This window comes from Bubalus bubalis, chromosome 14, assembly GCF_019923935.1.
Source record: "Bubalus bubalis isolate 160015118507 breed Murrah chromosome 14, NDDB_SH_1, whole genome shotgun sequence".
Classification (NCBI taxonomy): domain Eukaryota; kingdom Metazoa; phylum Chordata; class Mammalia; order Artiodactyla; family Bovidae; genus Bubalus; species Bubalus bubalis.
In genome coordinates this window covers 59,796,533-59,816,181 of record NC_059170.1, presented here as the reverse complement: position 1 = coordinate 59,816,181, position 19,649 = coordinate 59,796,533, and the positions used below count along the sequence as shown (strand labels likewise).

The following is a 19,649-nucleotide window of genomic DNA, read 5'->3' as shown; positions in this document are numbered from 1 at the left end:
CATTCCAGGATGTCTGGCTCTAGGTGAGTGATCACACCATCGTGATTATCTGGGTTGTGAAGATCTTTTTTGTACAGTTCTTCTGTGTATTCTTGCCACCTCTTCTTAATATCTTCTGCTTCTGTTAGGTCCATACCATTTCTGTCCTTTATCGAGCCCATCTTTGCATGAAATGTTCCTTTGGTATCTCTGATTTTCTTGAAGAGATCCCTAGTCTTTCCCATTCTGTTGTTTTCCTCTATTTCTTTGCATTGATCGCTGAAGAAGGCTTTCTTATCTCTCATTGCTATTCTTTGGAACTCTGCATTCAGATGTTTATATCTTTCCTTTTCTCCTTTGCTTTTCGCTTCTCTTCTTTTCACAGCTATTTGTAAGGCCTCCCCAGACAGCCATTTTGTTTTTTTGCATTTCTTTTCCATGGGGATGGTCTTGATCCCTGTCTCCTGTACAATGTCACGAACCTCATTCCATAGTTCATCAGGCACTCTATCTATCTCATCTAGGCCCTTAAATCTATTTCTCACTTCCACTGTATAATCATAAGGGATTTGATTTAGGTCATACCTGAATGGTCTAGTGGTTTTCCCTACTTTCTTCAATTTAAGTCTTAATTTGGCAATAAGGAGTTCATGGTCTGAGCCACAGTCAGCTCCTGGTCTTGTTTTTGCTAACTGTATAGAGCTTCTCCATCTTTGGCTGCAAAGAATATAATCAATCTGATTTTGGTGTTGACCATCTGGTGATGTCCATGTATAGAGTCTTCTCTTGTGTTGTTGGAAGAGGGTGTTTGTTATGACCAGTGCATTTTCTTGGCAAAACTCTATTAGTCTTTGCCCTACTTCATTCCGTATTCCAAGGCCAAATTTGCCTGTTACTCCAGGTGTTTCTTGACTTCCTACTTTTGCATTCCAGTCCCCTATAATGAAAAGGACGTCTTTTTTGGGTGTTAGTTCTAAAAGGTCTTGTAAGTCTTCATAGAACCGTTCAACTTCAGCTTCTTCAGCATTACTGGTTGGGGCATAGACTTGGATTACTGTGATATTGAATGGTTTGCCTTGGAAACGAACAGAGATCATTCTGTTGTTTTTGAGATTGCATCCAAGTACTGCATTTCGGACTCTTTTGTTGACCATGATGGCCACTCCATTTCTTCTGAGGGATTCCTGCCTGCAGTAGTAGATACAATGGTCATCTGAGTTAAATTCACCCATTCCAGTCCATTTTAGTTTGCTGATTCCTAGAATGTTGACATTCACTCTTGCCATCTCTCCAGTTTGCCTTGATTCATGGACCTGACATTCCAGGTTCCTATGCAATATTGCTCTTTACAGCATCGGACCTTGCTTCTATCACCAGTCACACAATTGCACTTATCTCACACACTAGTAAAGTAATGCTCAAAATTCTCTAGGCCAGGCTTCAACAGTGTATGAACTGTGAACTTCCAGATGTTCAAGCTGGATTTAGAAAAGGTAAAGGAACCAGAGATCAAATTGCCAACATCATCAAAAAAGCAAGAGAGTTCCAGAAAAATATATATTTCTGCTTTATTGACTATGTCAAAGCTTTTGACTGTGTGGATCACAACAAACTGTGGAAAATTCTTCAAGAGATGGGAAAAGATGGGACCACCTGACCTGCCTCCTGAGAAACCTATATGCAGGTCAGGAAGCAACAGTTAGAACTGGAAATGGAACAACAGACTGGTTCCAAATAGGGAAAGGAGTACAACAAGGCTGTATATTGTCACCCTGCTTATTTAACATATGCAGAGTACATCATGAGAAACGTTGGGCTGGATGGAGCACAAGCTAGAATCAAGATTGCCAGGAGAAATATCAATAACCTCAGATATGCAGATGACACCACCCTTATGGTAGAAAGCAAAGAACTAAAGAGCCTCTTGATGAAAGTAAAAGAGGAGAGTGAAAAAGTTGTCTTAAAACTCAACATTCAGAAAACTAAGATCATGGCATCTTGTTCCATCACTTCATGGCAAATAGATGGGGAAACAGTGACAGACTATTTTTTTGGGCTCCTAAATCACTGCAGATGGTGACTGCAGTCATGAAATTAAAAGATGCTTACTCCTTGGAAGGAAAGTTATAACCAACCTAGACAGCATATTAAAAAGCAGACGTTACTTTGTCAACAAAGGTCCATCTTCTAGTCAAAGCTATGGCTTTTCCAGTAGTCATGTATGGGTCATGTATGGATATGAGAGTTGGACTATAAAGAAAGCTGAGCACTGAAGAATTGATGCTTTTAAACTGTGGTGTTCAATAAGACTGAGAGTCCCTTGGACTGCAAGGAGATCCAACCAGTCCATCCTAAAGGAAATCAGTCCTGAATATTCATTGGAAGGACTGATGCTGAAGCTGAAACTCCAATACTTTGGCCACCCGATGTGAAGAACTGATTTGTTTGAAAAGACCCTGATGCTGGGAAAGATTGAAGGCGGGAGGAGAAGGGGATGACAGAGGATGAGATGGTTGGATGGCACCACCAATCCAATGGACATAAATTTGAGTAAACTCTAGGAGTTGGGGAATGGACAGGGAGGCCTGGTGTGCTGCAGTCCATGGGGTTGCAAAGAGTTGGACACGACTGAGTGACTGAACTGACTGACTGACATGCTGACATATTTTTATGCATATTCTTTTTCATGTGAGCTCTTTCCTGGATTCTTCAGAAATCCACTCAGACCTCCTGCCCCACTCCATGACCCTTCAATTAGAGTTGGCTAAGCCCTTCAGAACCACTGGGGTGCTGGAGGCTATTTGATGCACACACAAACACATGAGCATCTACCTTCTAAACCGAGACTGTCCCCTAAGGTCTCCTAAGGAACTGTCTGCCTTCCTCCACAGACCTCAGAGCTTTGTGTTTTCAATTTCTGGCTTTGTTTTCTTCTGTCAGTCTCTGTGGCTCACTGCTCTGGTCTCTGCTTCTGATCTGCTCCTGCTGTCCCAGCCCTCATCGTTTTTGCCTGCCCATCACCTCCCCACCTCCTCCGTTTCCTTTCTCTCCTCTCTTGACTTCTCTTGCTTCTCCTCCACTGGAGTGAGCGCACCTTGAGGACAAGAACATGTTCTAACTCAAATAATTTCTCTTTCCATCCCCAGTATTAGTACAGTGCTTGGTTAGCATACCTAAGGGATTCGTGTTTATTCAAGAGAATAGAAATCTGAACTTTTTAGGAAAAGGTCCACACTTAGAAACTGTGTCTCTTGAACACATAGGTTACCTTCTCTCTGGCTGAATTCACTCAGCAGTAAAATGGAGGAAAAACCCCTGCAGTGTGTTGTTCCTCATAGTGTGTTGAGAAGATTAAATGAGTTAAGAAACATAATGTAAAGGGCTTAGAGCAGAGCCCAGCCCAGAGTAAACACTCAACAAATGTTAGTACTACTGGATGAACCAGTTGCAAGGAGCCCAAACCCACTCCAGCCTTGTAGGGATGAGAAGAACCCCCCATCCAGCACATGAAAGAGGCTGGGAGTCAAGTCAATAACCATAGGGTCTGCTCAGCTCTCTCCCTCTCTTTCTCTCTCCACCTGCACAGTACCTTTTTACAAATTGCTTTGTTATCTACCTTGACTTTCTTTTGATTACCACCTCACCCATAACTGTAGCTTATATATGTGACTCTGATTTGCCATGGGACCAAACCTGGCCCCAGTTCCAAGACCGTCTTTTAATTCTAAAGCATAACAACGATCAGGTGCGGTCTGTATCTCTTATGTGTATTTGTGAGGGAGACCGTCTTAACATCACATGCTTGACAGGACATTGACTGGCTCTGAGGCAGGTGTCTCCCTATGGTCTCCCCAACTGCGGTCCTGGGGAAGAATCCACCTGGCTTATTTAAGTGATCAGTGTGTGTTCAGGCTCTTTACTCCTTCTTAGCCCTTGGTCCACAAGGGGATAGTCTGGTTATAATCTTACTGTTTATCTTTCATGATTTATTTTGTTGTTTATCTTTTTAGTTTCTCATCTTGTGACTGTTAAAACTTTGGACCCCTAGATATAGAGTAAAATATTTGAACTCTACTCATCTGAAAATGTCACAGAGAATATTATCACATTGACAAAAAGAGACTGAGCAATACTGGTGAAGAATCATGAAACACATAGACTCAAAAACTGGCTGAATTTTTGAAAGGGAGAGGAAAGAAGAGATGGGAGACAACTGTGTGTGAGGTGCCAGACAAGGAAAGTGAAAATCTGGATTTCCTTTTCCTGATGAATATTATCATATAAATTAAAATCATTGAGCAAGAGACTCTCATTTGGTGACCAGCCACCATCTTATTTCTGTTTTCAAAGGTTTTAATTGCACTCTGTTTTATAGCGCAACACTCCTAGGAGAGGTGATTAATTTATTTCTTGTTTATTCAGACACCCTCTTGATACTTACCTAGGTTTCACTGAAACCAACATGTCTAATGCCCTCCAAAGCTTTTCCTTGTAAAGATCATTCTCCTTACAATAAATATTTACTATACCTATTCATGAAAGGAATTATAAGTTCTATCTATACTATAGTTTTTATTCAGACTGGTTTTCATAAATATTTAATTTGATTGCACATGAGTTTATTATACATACTTAGAAACATGTTTTTCTGTCTCCAAATAGAAGGATATGAAATGCATATCCTTCCAGTCTGTTCATCTTTGGCAACTTTTAGATCTTTTTACAGCATATAAACTTTAACATTTCTGGTACTTAAATCATTTTGATTCCCATCACAGTGACTTCCTAAAATATTGTTGTTCTAAAATAATTTCCCTCAGAAAACTGGACAGCCACATGCATAAGAATGAAACTGGACGACTATCTTATACCATAAACAGAAATTAACTCAGAATGTAAGACCTAAAGCCATAAAACACCTAGAAAAAGACTTAGATGATAAGCTATTTACTTCAGCCTTGGCAATAAATTTTTGGATCTAACTTAAAAAGCAAAAGCAAAAAAAGCAAAAATAAACAACTGGGACTACGCCAAACTAAAAAGTTTCTGGATAGCAAAAGAAACCATCAACAAAATGAAAAGGTAACCTACTAAATGGAAGAAAACATATGCAAATTGTATATCCAATAAAAGGTTAATATACAAAATATAAAAAGAATTCATAAAACTCAGTAACAAAAACAAATAAGTAAAACAGTTTGACTTTAAGAGAGCAGAGGATTTGAATAGACATTTTTTCCAAAAAGGAAATGCAGTTGGCCAATAGGCATGTGAAAAGATGCTCAATATCACTAATCATCAAGATATTGAATTAGAAAATATAAAACATTTTTAGTATTTGTTATGATTAGAGTTTTGTGTAATTCTCCAATAGCAGCTAATTGGATTATTTTTGTATTTTTTCCCCTCCAAATTAAAGAGAAAACTCAAATGGTCTTGAGTTGATCTCCCTTGCACCCCATGCTTCAAGTAATACTTAAAGGTAATTCCCACCCCTAATTTACTGCTAGTGGAACAGAATACTCCACATCTATGAATACATAATTTAGGAGATCTACCTGTCTACACTAGCCTAGTTCCATTTGGGGACTTTCAAATATATAATCATGGCTAAAATTTATTATAGCAAAAGATACAATGCAAGATCATCAGGAAAAAGGTACATATAAACAAAGGCTAAGAGAAGTCACACACACAGGCTTCCTAGTCCTTCCTCCCTCTCTACAAGCATAGCGTAGGATGCGATTTTCTCATATGACATAGCTCCACCCAAGAAAGCCTACCTGAGTCATGGAATCCAGACTTCATAAAGGTGCAAATTCCGATTACCTATAGGGAACACCTATTTGAATGATGGGCTTCCCAGGTGGCTCAGTGGTAAAGAATCTGCCTGCCAAGCAGGAGCTGCAGGAGATGTGGGTTCTATCCCTGGGTTGGGAAGATCCCCTGGAGGAGGAAATGGCAACTGAATCCAGTATTCCCTGCTGGGATAACCCCATGGACAGAGGAGCCTGGCAGGCTATAGGACTTGCAACTATAGTTCAGACACAACTGAGCGACTGAACAGGCACTCACAGATTTCTCTCAGAAGGAAACAGTACATTTTTCAAGCACTAAAGGAACCAACCATGTGTTCTCTGTCCTTCAGCAATAAAGAGGGAGAAATAAAGACATTTCCAGATGAAGGAAAACAATTTATTGCTAGCTGACCTACCCTTACAGATTGGCTAGCTAAAGGAAGTTCTACCAAAGGAAGAAAATGCTGAAAGAATCTGGAAGGATTAGGAAGAAAGAAGGAACTGAAACATGGATATATACAATAGACTATTTCCTCGTGAGTTTTATTTTTATACATTATATTTGATAATTGAAACAAAAATTTTAATATCTGATACTCAAGAAAATTATATTTAAAAGTGGATAAAGTAAAGAGACCTCCATGGATGTGACATTTCCGTATTTCCCTCAAAGTGATAAAATGTGGATACCACAGACTGTGATAAGTAATATATAATATGTCTATTATAGTACTTATCATAACAACAACAAACCAATACAAAGAGCTACACTCACAAACAGTATAAATAAATCAAGATGCATAATTTTAAAATGTTCAAGTAACCCACAGGAAGGCAAGAAAAGAAAAACAAAGGAAAAGAACAAATCAAAAGGCAGATATTGGCAGAGTGTATTTAAAAGTTATGATTCAACTACATGCTGTTTTAAAAAACTCATTTCAAATTTATCCATCTAGATGGGTTGAAAATGAAAGGATGGAAGGAGATACCATGTAAACATTCATTTTTTAAGAAGCAGAAATGGCTTTTCAAAAATATATTAAAGTAGACTGCAGAGTAAAGAAAAATTCTAGAGAGAAAGAGGGACATTATGAATAATAAAATTAATCCATGAAGGAGACATAATAATCTAATATATATGCACCAAACAACAGAGCCTCAAAATACACGAGGCAAAAACTGATAGAGCAGAAAGGAGAAATAGATAAATCCAGAATTGTAGTTGAGGACTGCAACATGCCCCTCTGAGCAACTGATAGAACTACTTGACCTAAAATCACCAAGGAAATAAAGGATTTGAACAACAGCAAAATAAGTAAGATTTAATTGACATATTATGGAGAAGGACAGAGAAGGCAATGGCACCCCACTCCAGTACTCTTGCCTGGAAAATCCCATGGATGGAGGAGCCTGGTAGGCTGCAGTCCATGGGGTCGCTAAGAGTCAGACATGACTGAGCGACTTCACTTTCACTTTTCACTTTCATGCATTGGAGAAGGAAATGGCAGCCCACTCCAGTGTTCTTGCCTGGAGAATCCCAGGGACGGGGGAGCCTGGTGGGCTGCTGTCTCTGGGGTCGCACAGAGTCGGACACGACTGAAGTGACTTAGCAGTAGCAGCATGGAGAAGAAAATGGCAACCCACTCCAGTGTTCTTGCCTGGAGAATCCCAGGGACGGGGGAGCCTCATGGGCTGCCATCTATGGGGTTGAACAGAGTCGGACACGACTGAAGCGACTTAGCAGCAGCAGCAGCCGCTTAGCAGCAGCATTGAACCTTTCATCACCAGCACATTTTTTCAGCTGCATTTGGAACATTTATAATACTCTGGGTCATAAAACAAAGCATAGCAAAAATTTTTTAAAGTAGTTTAAATCATACAGAATATGCTCTCTGATCATAATAGAATCAAACTAGAAATTAATGACAGAAAGACAAGAAGAAAATCTTTAAACACGTGGAAACTGAATGATATACTTCTAAATAATCTCTGGGACAAAAGGAAGTCTCAAAAGGATTTAAAAATACAAAAAATTGAATGAAAACACAGCCAAAGCAACGCTGATAGGGAAATTTATTTCACTAAAATGTATTAGAGAGGTTGTAAATCAATAATCTAAGTTCTCACAAGAATCTAGAAAAATAAACTCAATACAATTAGAAGGAAGAAAATAATGAACAAAAATCAACGAAATTTAAAACAGAGAAACAGCAGAGAAAGTCAATGAAATCAAGGCTGGCTTTTTTAAAATGTCAGTAACTATGTCAATCCTACTAAGAATTGTAATCAGCAACTTAGATGAAATGGACCAGTTCATCAACAACTACAAATTATCACAACTTACTAAAGATGAAATAGATGCTAAAAATAATCATGTAATTATTTAAAAAGTTGATTTCATAAAACCCAAAAGAGAAATTTCCTGACCCAGACGGTTTCATTAGTGAATTCTGCCAAAAATTCAAAGAATTAACACCAACTCTACACACTCTTTCCCAGAAAACAGAATGTTTCCCAGCTTATGATACCAGCATTATTCAAATGCCAATACCAGACAAGGACATGATAAGAAAAGAAATTTACATGTTTGGGCTTCCGTTGTGGCTCAGTTGGTAAAGAATCCGCGTGCAATGTGGGAGACCTGGGTTCCATCTCTGGGTTGGGAAGATCCCCTGCAGAAGGGACCAGCTACTCACACCAGTATTCTGGCCTGGAGAATTCCATGGACTATATAGTCCATGGGATTGCAAAGAGTTAGACACAACTGAGTGGCTTTCACTTTCACTTTGTCAAAATAGTTGAGTGTACCTGTGGTGGGTTGGGGCTTCTGTTATGTTAATCTGCATGTCTGTCCCTCGACTAGTATTATTCTATCTGGATTACTGTAACTATATGTAAGACTTTTTATCAATCACTTTTGATTGTTCCCACATTATTTTTCTTCATCACATTTGATTTAGCTACTCTAGGGCCTATGCCTTTCCATATACATCTTAGAAAAGATTTTCTATTCTACAAAAAACTTTGCTTGGATTTTAACAGGAATTCCATTAAACCTTGAGATCATTTGAAGAGAATTATATCTTACTATGTTGAATCTTTAAATCTATGGACACAGGATGTCTCATCATGTATTTAGATCTTCTTTGATTGCTTTTGGCAACACTTTTTAATATTCAGCACACAAATCCTGTACATGTTTTGAGAAGTTTATACCTAAGGATTTCATTTTCTTGACATAATTGTGAGTGCTCCAAATTTTTTTTTTTAATTTTGGTTTCCGCATGTTCATTTTCACTATATAGAAACATAATGGATTTGTGTGTTGTTCTTATATCTTCAGATTTTGATGAACTCACTTCTTAGTTCTTGGAGTTTTTTCAGGAGATTCTTTGGGATTCCCTACATGGGCAATCATATCATCCGCTTTGTCTTGAGTTTTCAGTAGTTTGATTTCAATGTGTCTGGAGTAGATTTCTTTGGGTGTACCTTATTCACATTCACTGAAATTCTTGACTATGTAGATTTATGTCTTTAACCAAATTGAGGAAACCATTTCAGCTCTAATTTATTCAATTTTTTTCCTGTACTGCCTTCTTTTCCCTCTTCTTCTGACTCTATGATGATACTAATATTAGCTCTTTTTATTGCACCACAAGTCCCTGAGACTTTGTCAATTACTTTTTCAATCTTTTGTCCTCTGTGTTATCCACATCACATAATTTTTATTGACATATCTTCAAGTTCATAGATTATTTTCTCTGTTATCTCCATTTTGCTATGAAACCTATTCAGAGAGTTGTGATTTTTAGGTTTTGGTTATTGCATTTTTCAGCTCCAAATTCTATTTTTATATCTTCTTTTTCTAAGACTTTCTGACTCCCTGTACATTTCAAGACTGTTTTACTTGTTGGAACATTTTACATCTGTATCATCTCAGCACTGATGTGTATTGATGGCCTTTCCCCATATGAGGTGAGATTTTCCTGGCTCTTCATATGTTGAGTAATTAGATGGTAATATGTTATAAGTCCCACAGTTCTTATTTATGGGTCGTAGACACATTCTAAGAAGAATGTTTCTTTTGTGTGTGTGTTTTAGCAGTCAATTGCCCCAGTTGCTTTCAGTCTTCAAATTCCAGCCAGTTGCCAATCTACTGTTTGTCCCATTTTCAAAGGCTTTGCAGTGCTATTTGGATCAGCCCTGCATGTGTGCCAACTAAGATCCATTTGGGACTTGGGCGGTGGTCTATACCATAGTTCCATCTTCAAAATCTATGTATGTGCTGTTTAGGGTCAGAACTGTGCACACACTGCTTTGAATAAGCCTAGGAATTCATAAAACACTTTTATAGGGTTGCTTTCCCGAGCTCCTCCATCTCCATGACCTCACTTGTCTGTTCTGGTTCCTTGGAGCTTCCCTTTTGGTCCTTAAGCCAAAACCATTATTTACCCGGTGCTGCAACACTCTTGCCATGACAGCACCCACATCCACAGCCAAACAGCAGGAGGACTGAGCGTGAATGAGGCAGTTTTGGCTTCTTAGGGACCTCAATGTCACCACTGCCACCGCCATCACAAGATTCCTTAGCGGCTGGGGCATAAGAGAGTGGATAAAAATAAGAAAAAAGAATCAAAATCAGGGCTTTCCTCCATTCTCTCTCTTTCCTATTTCTCAAGTAGACTTCTCCTTGAGCTCTCTCTATGCGCTGATGCCCACTTCCAGACTTGGGGCGATGTTTACTTCAGGTTGGAGAATAGTGGAGGAAAATTAAAAGATAAGCTCACCATCAGTTCAGTAGTCATTCAAATGTTGGTCTTTTCTGATCTTTCTGCTATGAATTACTTTTCAGAGTTTTCAAATAGCGATTGCATGTACCCTGTCCAGGTTTTAGGACTGTATTCAGTATGAGAGACAGGGTGAAGTGTACTTACTCCCTGTTACCTGGAATGAGAACTCCAGTCATTGTTTGTTCAACTCATTAATAATGAGAGAATTAGTAAGATGTTAATACTGGAAAAAGATCACGAGAATATATATATATTTATATCCAATTTAACTAAAGAATATTAGAAAAAGATTGCTGAACTACATTTTAAAAACTTGTAGGATGACTAACGTCTTACAGGACAATAAATTGTAACCTTTGGGAGTATCTTTTCCATTGAATGGAAATAATTTGCATCCATACTAAACAAAAATTTGTATGTTAACTAGTAACTTCTCTAAGTCTGGAACTTTTCACTGAGAGTACACAGTATCCTTACTGTTCACTAGGTACATTCTATTTTCCCTAAGTACAGAACTAAGTACATTTCCCTAGATAAACTTTGCATGAGGTCTTTGTCCCTGCATGGCATGAAAATTCCTTGCATTCCTTATTTTGTTTTTTGCCTGTTACCATGTTTTGGATATGTGTGCATGCTAAGTCGCTTCAGTCATGTCTAACTCTTTGTGACCCTATGGACTATAGCCCTCCAGGCTCCTCTGTCCATGGGATCCCCCAGGCAAGAATACTGGAGTGAGTTGCCATGCCCTCCTGCAGGGGATCTTCCTAACCCAGGGATCAAACGTGCATCTCTTATGTCCCCTGCATTGACAGGCAGGTTCTTAGGTTCTTTACCACTAGTGCCGCCTGGGAAGCCCCCATGTGTTGGGTAATTGTTCTAAAAATTGGGATCCAAATTCTTCTTGCAGAAGGTCTCAGCTGAAGCAAGAGATGATAAAAGACTGGCTTAGACTCCCTGAGGAGGCAACCTATTTTTTTCCCAATTCAATAAATATTTATTGCATACCTACAGTGTACCAAATATTTTGATAAGAAGTGGTGCATAAAAGCAATATATGATTTTCATAATATGTATCAATCATGTAGTATTCTCTTGAAAAATAATTTCTCCCACAAATATGGAGACTGTAAAACTCCTTGTCATGGAAACTTTGAAAAATGTGTAGGGTATGGTTATTGAGGTATGTAGCAAATACTATATTCCCATGATGCTCTTCAGATTAACTCAGAGCACAGTTAGTGCTTATTCACTCTGTTATTTTGCTTGCTGTTGTTTATTCTCTAAGGAAAGGCAGAGGGAAAAAAGAAGAGGAAAAAGTGAGGGAGGAGGAAGAGGTTGCAGCAGCACCCAAATTGACTGGAGAAGGGAGCCTTGAGAAGGAATGGTTCCCTCCCTCTGATCCTGACTTCTGTGTTTATGTGTACGAAGTGACCAAATCCATACTTCCCATCACCAATATAAAGGAGCAGATTGAGGTTCTTGCAAAGTAAGCTGTCTGTGTATACACACGCGTTTTCAGTTTCTGAAAAATCGTTTTTGATGTTAGTGATTTGCATTGTTCTAGCCAGTTTTCAGACAACTACACCATAATAAAATGGAACTGTAACAGCACTCTGACTCTGAAGCAGAAACACAAAGATTTGGAAAGAAAGCCTCCATTTCTATTTTGGATAATATTTCTGCCAAGAATCACAACTTAGGAGCTAGAAATGACTTAAAGAAAAATGTCTCTGTCATTTTCTCCTGCTAAACCATGAAAAGCATCTTTCAGGGTGATTCCAAAGAAGTTATAAATGAAGGAATCCTATTGTGTATTATTTGTAAACTCACAAGTTGGTTCCTAACACAAATGGTCACCCGCTATTTTTATGCTATATGTCCCACATTTTGTGTCTCACATTGCTCTAAAGTGGCATTGTGGGTATTCTAAGAGATGGTTCGGCGCTCTGTATAATCCAGTGAGGTTGCCTCCTAAATGAGAGCGTTTACTCTGATTCCACCAAGAGAAGACTGAGAACTTGACCTTATAGCTGACAGGGATTAAGACTTACTGGAAATGGAGGCTCATTGCTTGACTGACACCAGCCAGTCGTGAGCTCCTGGCTTGTGCAACAGCTGCAGTCTCTGTGAGAGCTGTACCTTCTCCAAATAGAAGTGAGTTGCAGGCACCGAACCTGGATGTGACGACTGCAAGACACAGCCGCCAGATCACTGACTGCTTGTCAGCTGGCTCTGGAAGGGCACGTGTTTTTGGCTACTGAAGTTTTCCTGGTGTCCTTGAGAAGTGATGACTCAAGCAGATTCTGACTTAGCTCATTTCAACATTTGTCAAATTTCCTCATGCTTTGTTCCTATCAGAAATCATTTTCATCATTCCCCCATTTTTTTTTAATCTGAGCCCACACCAAGAGAGTGATACAGAGATGTTTCCCCATGCATTTGGCTCCTAGTGGGATACCTGGCTGGCTGACAACGCAGGTCAGTGGTCTGCCCAATCCTTTCTCTTGGTTTTCACCATTGCTCTTCTTTGTTGGTTCCACAAACAGCAAGAGGAAATTCTTTCTTAACGATGTGCAATTCTGCTTTTACTCCATGATGTAAGTAGCCTCAGTTGACAGAGGATTTTTACTGGTGTGCTGAGTGGCATCTTCAGTGAGAGCCCACTCTTAGGAGAAACTCTCAGGCAAAGTACAACACGCCCAACTCACCTCCTCATGTAATTGTTACTTACTTTTTCCTTTGTGCCTCTTCCTCCCTCCTCTAACTTCAGTGTTATGTAAATGCCATATATCTTTCTCTAAATCAAAAATAATAATAATAAAATTTAAAAGAAGAAGAGGATAAAACTTGAAAATAATTGTGAACCTAACGGTATGCAGTGGTCCTATGTGTTTGGATGAGGTTAAATTCCTTAAAAGGAGGACCATATGTCAGGACAGTTCAGATTCAAACATTTGAAAATACTTTCCAAGAGTAAGATAACATTCAAAACCTGCATCGATACAAATGTAATGTGATATTGATCTGTATCTTGCTATAAACATTAGGAAAATTAGCATTCATTTCTTTTTTCCTGCTGAATGAAACTGTTAGAATTTCAGCTTATATATGACAGTTTGAAGAGAGTAAGCATAATACTGTGTGTGTGTGTGTGTATTCATGCATGCACACTCAGTCGCTTCAGTCGTGTCTGCCTCTTTGCAACCCTATGGACTGTGGCCCACCAGCCTCCCCGTCCATGTGATTCTCCAGGCAAGAGTACTGGAGTGGGTTTCCATGCCCTCTGTGAGGGGATCTTCCTGACCAGGGATCGAACCCACACCTCCTGTGTCCCCTGCATTACAGGCGGATCCTTACCAGTGAGCTGTCAGGGAGGCCCAAGCGTAATCTTAGCTTATAGTGAATACATAAAGTAAAACAAAAATCAGAAGGAAAACATGTTTTACAAGTATAATTACACAGAAGACAGTGAAATATTAAACTTGACTGATTCAATCTCACTGCAATTGATGCAGGTATGTGGCTGAAAAAATGGGTGGTAAGATTCCAAAAGAAAAACTACAGGATTTCAGCTGGGAGCTTCATATAAGTGAACTAAAATTTCAACTTAAATCCAATGTTGTACCAATTGGACTGATCAAAAAAGGAATCTTCTACCATCGAGCTTTGCTGTTCAAGGTATTTAAGATGTTTTGCCTCATTTCCAATTAGGTAAAAATGTTTTGTGTTCATTGTTGTGGAGTGAGCCAGTTGCTAACAATTAACTATGTAATACTAATACTATCATTTAGATGTACTTATATTTGGCATATACATATATGTGTATATACATACACACATGTAAGTTCACCAGGCTGTTAGAAGCATATTCATTCTATATTTGTGGCACATCTACTCTAGACCAGGGGACGACAGAGGGTGAGATGGTCGGAGGGCATCACCAGCTCAATGGACATGAGTTTGAGCAAGGTCCGGGAGTTGGTGACGGACAGGGAAGCCTGGCGTTCTGCAGTCCGTGAGGTCGCAAAGAGTTGTACATGACCGAGCAACTGAACTGAACTGAACTCTAGACCAGGGCCTCTTCCAAGGTCGGGAATATAGGGATAATAAAGTGACAATCCCTGCACTCAAGAGGGTCTGAAGCCAGGCTTGTTGGGTTCTCAGGTGACTTCAGGGAAAGTTTCAGGGGAGAAAATGACATGTGGCCTCAGCATTAAAGGCTGCATAGGACTCCAGCAGGAAAGAAGGAAAGATACAGATGTTCTAAACATTTTATTCAAAATAACAGGTATGAGAGTCAGTGATCCACGTGAGGCATGGAGAATAGGTCTGGATCCAGAAGAGTAGGGAAGGATGGGCTAAAGGGCCAGACAGTAAAGCACCGTGTGAGTTTGCACTTGATTCTAAAATCTGTGAGTGGCCACTGAAAGTTAAGGGGAGCATGGTAACATGATTTTGAAAGACCACTGAGGCTGCAGAACAGGGAATGAACTAGAATGTGGCTAAGACTGGAGACAGGAAGACCAGCTGGAAGGTCCCTGGAGCAAGAAGTCTGGGTGACAGATACAAAAGCCATGGAGGAGGCTGCAAACGAGCAGTGAGTATAGAGGGAGACACAGGAGGTAAAACTGAAAGAAGCTGCTGAATGCCTAACAGTTGTATGACAGAGTACATGAGAAGAAAATGATTTCCAGACTCTGGTCAGGGCAACTGGAAATGATGGCATCGTTCACGGAGATGAGGACACTAGAGCCAGAAGAGGTGAAAGGGAGGGGGTGATCTTTTTTTCCCTGCATTGTATTCAGTGTCTGAAATATAATAGGGGCTGAGAAAATGGTTTCTGAACCATAGATTTAAATGTATAAAATTCCAGCCTTCTCCTGAATACCTACAAACTTCATTGCATTTTGCCTCCAGTTTCAAGCTAATCCTATTTGTAGCCCAAATGCCAGTCTTTCCTATTTCCTGGGATTTCTTGCTCTATCAGTTCTTCTCTCTCATATTAAATCTCTTTCACTTTGCCAGCTGTTTCTCCTTTAAAATCTAAACTTAAGTCCATTCTATCTAAAGAGAAAATGTAAATCTTTTCTCATGATCTCTGCAACCACTCCTGTATACAGTCCCATTACACGACAGTCGTCAACATGAGCTTATGTACCAGGCATTTGATAAACATAATTATGAACAGTCTCAAATAGGCCAAAGGCTGGAACTACTACCTCTGTTTTAAAGACAAGAAAATTGATACTTAGACAAGGAATTTACCCAGAGATACAGCTGGAATTTGAACCCATGCCTATCTGAGCCAAAACCTACTACACTGCTTCTGTCTGAAGATAATTCTCATTCCTGGTCAAAAATTCTGAGTGATCTCAACTCCTTGATCTCACTTTTATCCTCAGCTCTCTGCAGTCTGGCCATTGCTCCCTCCCAACAAGGATCATAATGATCTAGTGTCTCTTTTGTTTGATATGTCAGAGAATTTGTCATTGATCCTTCCCTTTCTTCAGCACCACTTTCCTCAGGCACTTCTGTCCTCTCGTCATTTCATCTCAGTCTCCTTTGGAGACTTCTTTTCTTCCACCCTTGTCTTAAATGTTAGGGTCTTGACCCAGAACTCAAGGTTCTTACTTTTTTCACTGGTAAAATGTCTCATCCTTCTATTCCTCCTAAATCGTTCAGTCCCCCTACACATACTGTTCATCTCCCCCATTTTCTTCCAGCTCCTTTCCCCCATGGCAGCCTACATAAATTGCCCACAGACCTTATAACCTGCTCCCTGATTTCCTTCATCTTCCTGCCCCCGCATCCTTCCACTCCTCTGCCTTGCCTGCCTACCCTGGACCGATCCAACTGCCTGCCCTTTCCACGATGACACTCAGGCTGCAGAAGGTGGCCGTGGGCTGTGCCACTGCCAATTCGGGATCCAAGATGGTGGTTCACGTGCTGCCTGGCCACCTTTTCCAGCTCCTAGCCAAGGACTTTTCTTGTTTTCCTCAGCAGTCATGCCCCCACATCAGCCCTCCTTCCTAAGCCTTTCCATCTTCACCTCTTCCTATGAGCAAATGACCTTTTTTCCCATTTTACGAAGTAAACAGAAACTTCCAGGTTCAACTCAGCTGAGGTGAAGAACTCAGACTGGGAATTCCCTGGCAGTTCAGCGGTTAGGACTTGGTTCACTCACTGCTGGGGCCCCGGGTTCGATCCCTGGTTGGAGAACTAAGGTCCTACAAGAACTCAGACTCTGGAGATAGATTCCATGGCTTTCATGTTAGGTCAACCCTTATGGTGACCTTGGGAAAATTGTCTGACCTCAGTCTTATTCTCTGAAAAATGGGGAATACGATAGTATTCCACAGCGGTATTTTGATGATTTAAAGTGCCTTGATATGGAATAAGAGATCACTAAATACTATTTTGGAAAAGATGATTATATTTGTGTGTGTTTGTGTGTCTGCCCCCTACTGTGAGTGTAAAATGATTCTAGGACCAATTTCAAGGGGACCAGGGGCTTGTTCCACACATCCAAACAATTATTTGCCGCCAGCTGGGTGTCCTACAATTGAACTCAATTTGGATACTCTTTACCCGGAGATGGGGTCAGGCCCCACAGGTTAAGGGCTCAGTTCTAAAAGACTGCTCCCCCTCACGCTGCCTACTTCAGGTGACAGTCACAAGCCCAAGTTGTCACCTGTGCATCTGAGTGACCAGGCTGAGACTGAAGGTTCCAGTAACCTCCTCCTTGTGTTCAATTAATTGCTAGAGTGGCTCACAGAAAGTAGAGAAATATTATTATTATTACTAGAGCAGTGGTTTATTATCAAAGAGTATGACTCTTTATTATAAAAGAGTATAACTCAGGGACAGACAGGTAGGAGAGACACATAGGGCAGGCTGTGAGAAAAGGGCTCTGGGCTTCCATGCTCTCTGAAGACACTGCTCATCAACCCAGAAGCTCTCCAAGAGTTTGGGCTTTTTAATGAATGATATATAGCATAGGTGTGATTAACTAAATCATTGGCCATTGGCTATTGATTCAACCTCCAACCCATCTCCCCTCCCTAGAGGTCATGGGGGCAGGAGTGAAAGTTTCAATCCTTCACTCACAGAATTGATTCTCCTGGCACCCAGCTCCCATCCTTAGGCAGGGTCCAAAAGTCACCTCACTCACAAAACAAAAGACACCTTATGGATCTCATCACTTAGGAAATTCCAAGAGTTTTAGGAGCCCTCTGCCAGGAACTGGACAAAGATCAAATATATATTTCTTATTACATATCACAGGAGTACCAAACATCCAGATACTGTTATGCTACCATTGACTGTTGATCAGACTAAATGGAATGTAAGGTCCTAAAAATAACAACCATGCCTCCATCATCTGGGTTCACCCAAGACTCCCTGGTAGCAGTCTTTACATAGTAAGCAATCGATAATGACATGCATGTAGAAACATAGAGATGATTGAATCAACGCAAGCATTGCCTTCTGGTACTAGGAACGTTTATTGAGCCCATACTCTGTGCCAGCATTCACAGCATGAGTTCAGTTGATCTTCACACCCACCTGCAAGGAAGGTGGCTACACCATTGTTATCGTCCCACAGATGGAGACACAGAAGCATAAAGAAGTGAGTCATGTCCTTAAGGTGACGCTAGTCAGTGACTGAACTGAAATTCAAACCCAGCCAGCTCTCTTTTATCCCCTATGATGGGACTAGGAACTTTCCAGATTATTTAAAAAGTGCTTTTAAAATCAGGACAAATTGAAGGAAGAGACAGCTTCCAAGGAACATAGCAACCCCTTGAGGACTGGGCAGCAGGCAGCCCAAGGACCAGCTGCTCACAGGTCTGCTGGTCTGGCTGCACCAGTCTACACCACACAGAACAAACAGGTCCCTCCCACCTCACCCCAATCTGATCCCTCTCTTCAATCCCACTGCATTTCACACCCAAAGAACAGCCCAGGAGCATGGAAAGATTGATAGACACAGTAGTGCTGAAAGCCCATGGAACAGCTTTTCTCCAATTACATTATCAATCTTGTGCTGATACAATGTAGCATACCTGCCTGAAAAATGTCCCTTCCCAGCAGGACCTACACACAAATTTCAAGTCCACAGAATCCTGAGGAACAAGGAAACTTAACACATTTTACCGACTCCTGTCACAATCCTGTACATTTTCCCAGCCTCCTTTCTAAGCACTTTTTTTTTTCTTTTGCAAGAGTGTATATTTCACCTTCAAGCAAGGTGGGTCTTTCAAACAAGCCTTTTTCTCCGCCCCTCCCCTCCTCACTCTTGGTTGATCTCGTGTTTTTTCCCACAGGCTCTGGCTGATAAAATTGGTGTAGGCTGCTCTCTTGTTCGCGGGGAGTATGGCAGAGCCTGGAATGAAGTTAAGCTGATGAGCGAATCCCGAAAGGGAGTGATGGGGGCACTCCCTCCCCTGGAAGTTTACATAGTCGACCTCATGTTCCATCCAGGGTCCCTGATAAAGTTAAGAAGTCGCGAGGCAGATCATTACAGATTTCTCTAAACTTCCAAATGAACACAGAAGGGGTTCAAACAAGAAATGCATTATATACCTTTCTATGAAGTTCACCAGTGGATTTTATTTCTTTAAATAAAAATCTTAGAAATGCTCTCCCTGTGTAGAAATGAGGTCACTTGGATTGGACTCAGTTGTGCTTCTGATTTCAGGCTTTTGGCAAGCAGTCAGTCTGATGAGATCATATTATGCTCAAGGAAAGCTTTTTATTCTTGAAATTAACCCACCCCACCCCTCCCATTTCCTGAGGAGCATCTCTGCCCTTTGGAAATCCTGTGTAAAAAGCCCAGAGTTGCTGTTCCCCGAAAGTGAGTGCCCTGTGACTGCTATGCTTCATGTTCAGGACACGCCAGGAAGACCTGGTTAAATCAAGTCAGTGGTCTTTAGTGTCCCGTCACCTCCTCTCACTACCATAAAGTAAGAGTATTAATATTTTGAACATTTGTAGATCTATTTTAGTATCACAAATTCCTTTCTAAAATTTTTGGTTTATATTTTTCCAAATTTATCATTAAGAACACTGTTTAGTATAC

General features: G+C 40.4%; 1 protein-coding gene across 7 annotated transcripts in view; it reads left to right on the top strand.

Moving 5' to 3' along the window:
• The window catches only part of ARMC3 (armadillo repeat containing 3), an 89,602-nt gene extending 70,390 nt beyond the window's left edge, over positions 1-19,212 (top strand). For 3 of the 7 annotated variants that reach the window (XM_044928147.2, XM_025264414.3, XM_045162713.1), the window contains 3 exons: positions 11,853-12,053; positions 14,083-14,245; positions 18,895-19,212. In XM_044928147.2, the coding sequence (XP_044784082.2) occupies positions 11,853-12,053; positions 14,083-14,245; positions 18,895-19,104 (574 nt within the window). In that variant the 3' untranslated portion in view covers positions 19,105-19,212. Of the gene's footprint in view, positions 1-3,989; positions 4,500-11,852; positions 12,054-14,082; positions 14,246-18,894 lie in introns of those variants that run through there. The other 4 variants (XM_044928149.2, XM_044928148.2, XM_044928151.2 and 1 more) reach the window with 3 other exon arrangements.
• The last annotated feature ends 437 nt before the right edge of the window (positions 19,213-19,649 follow it).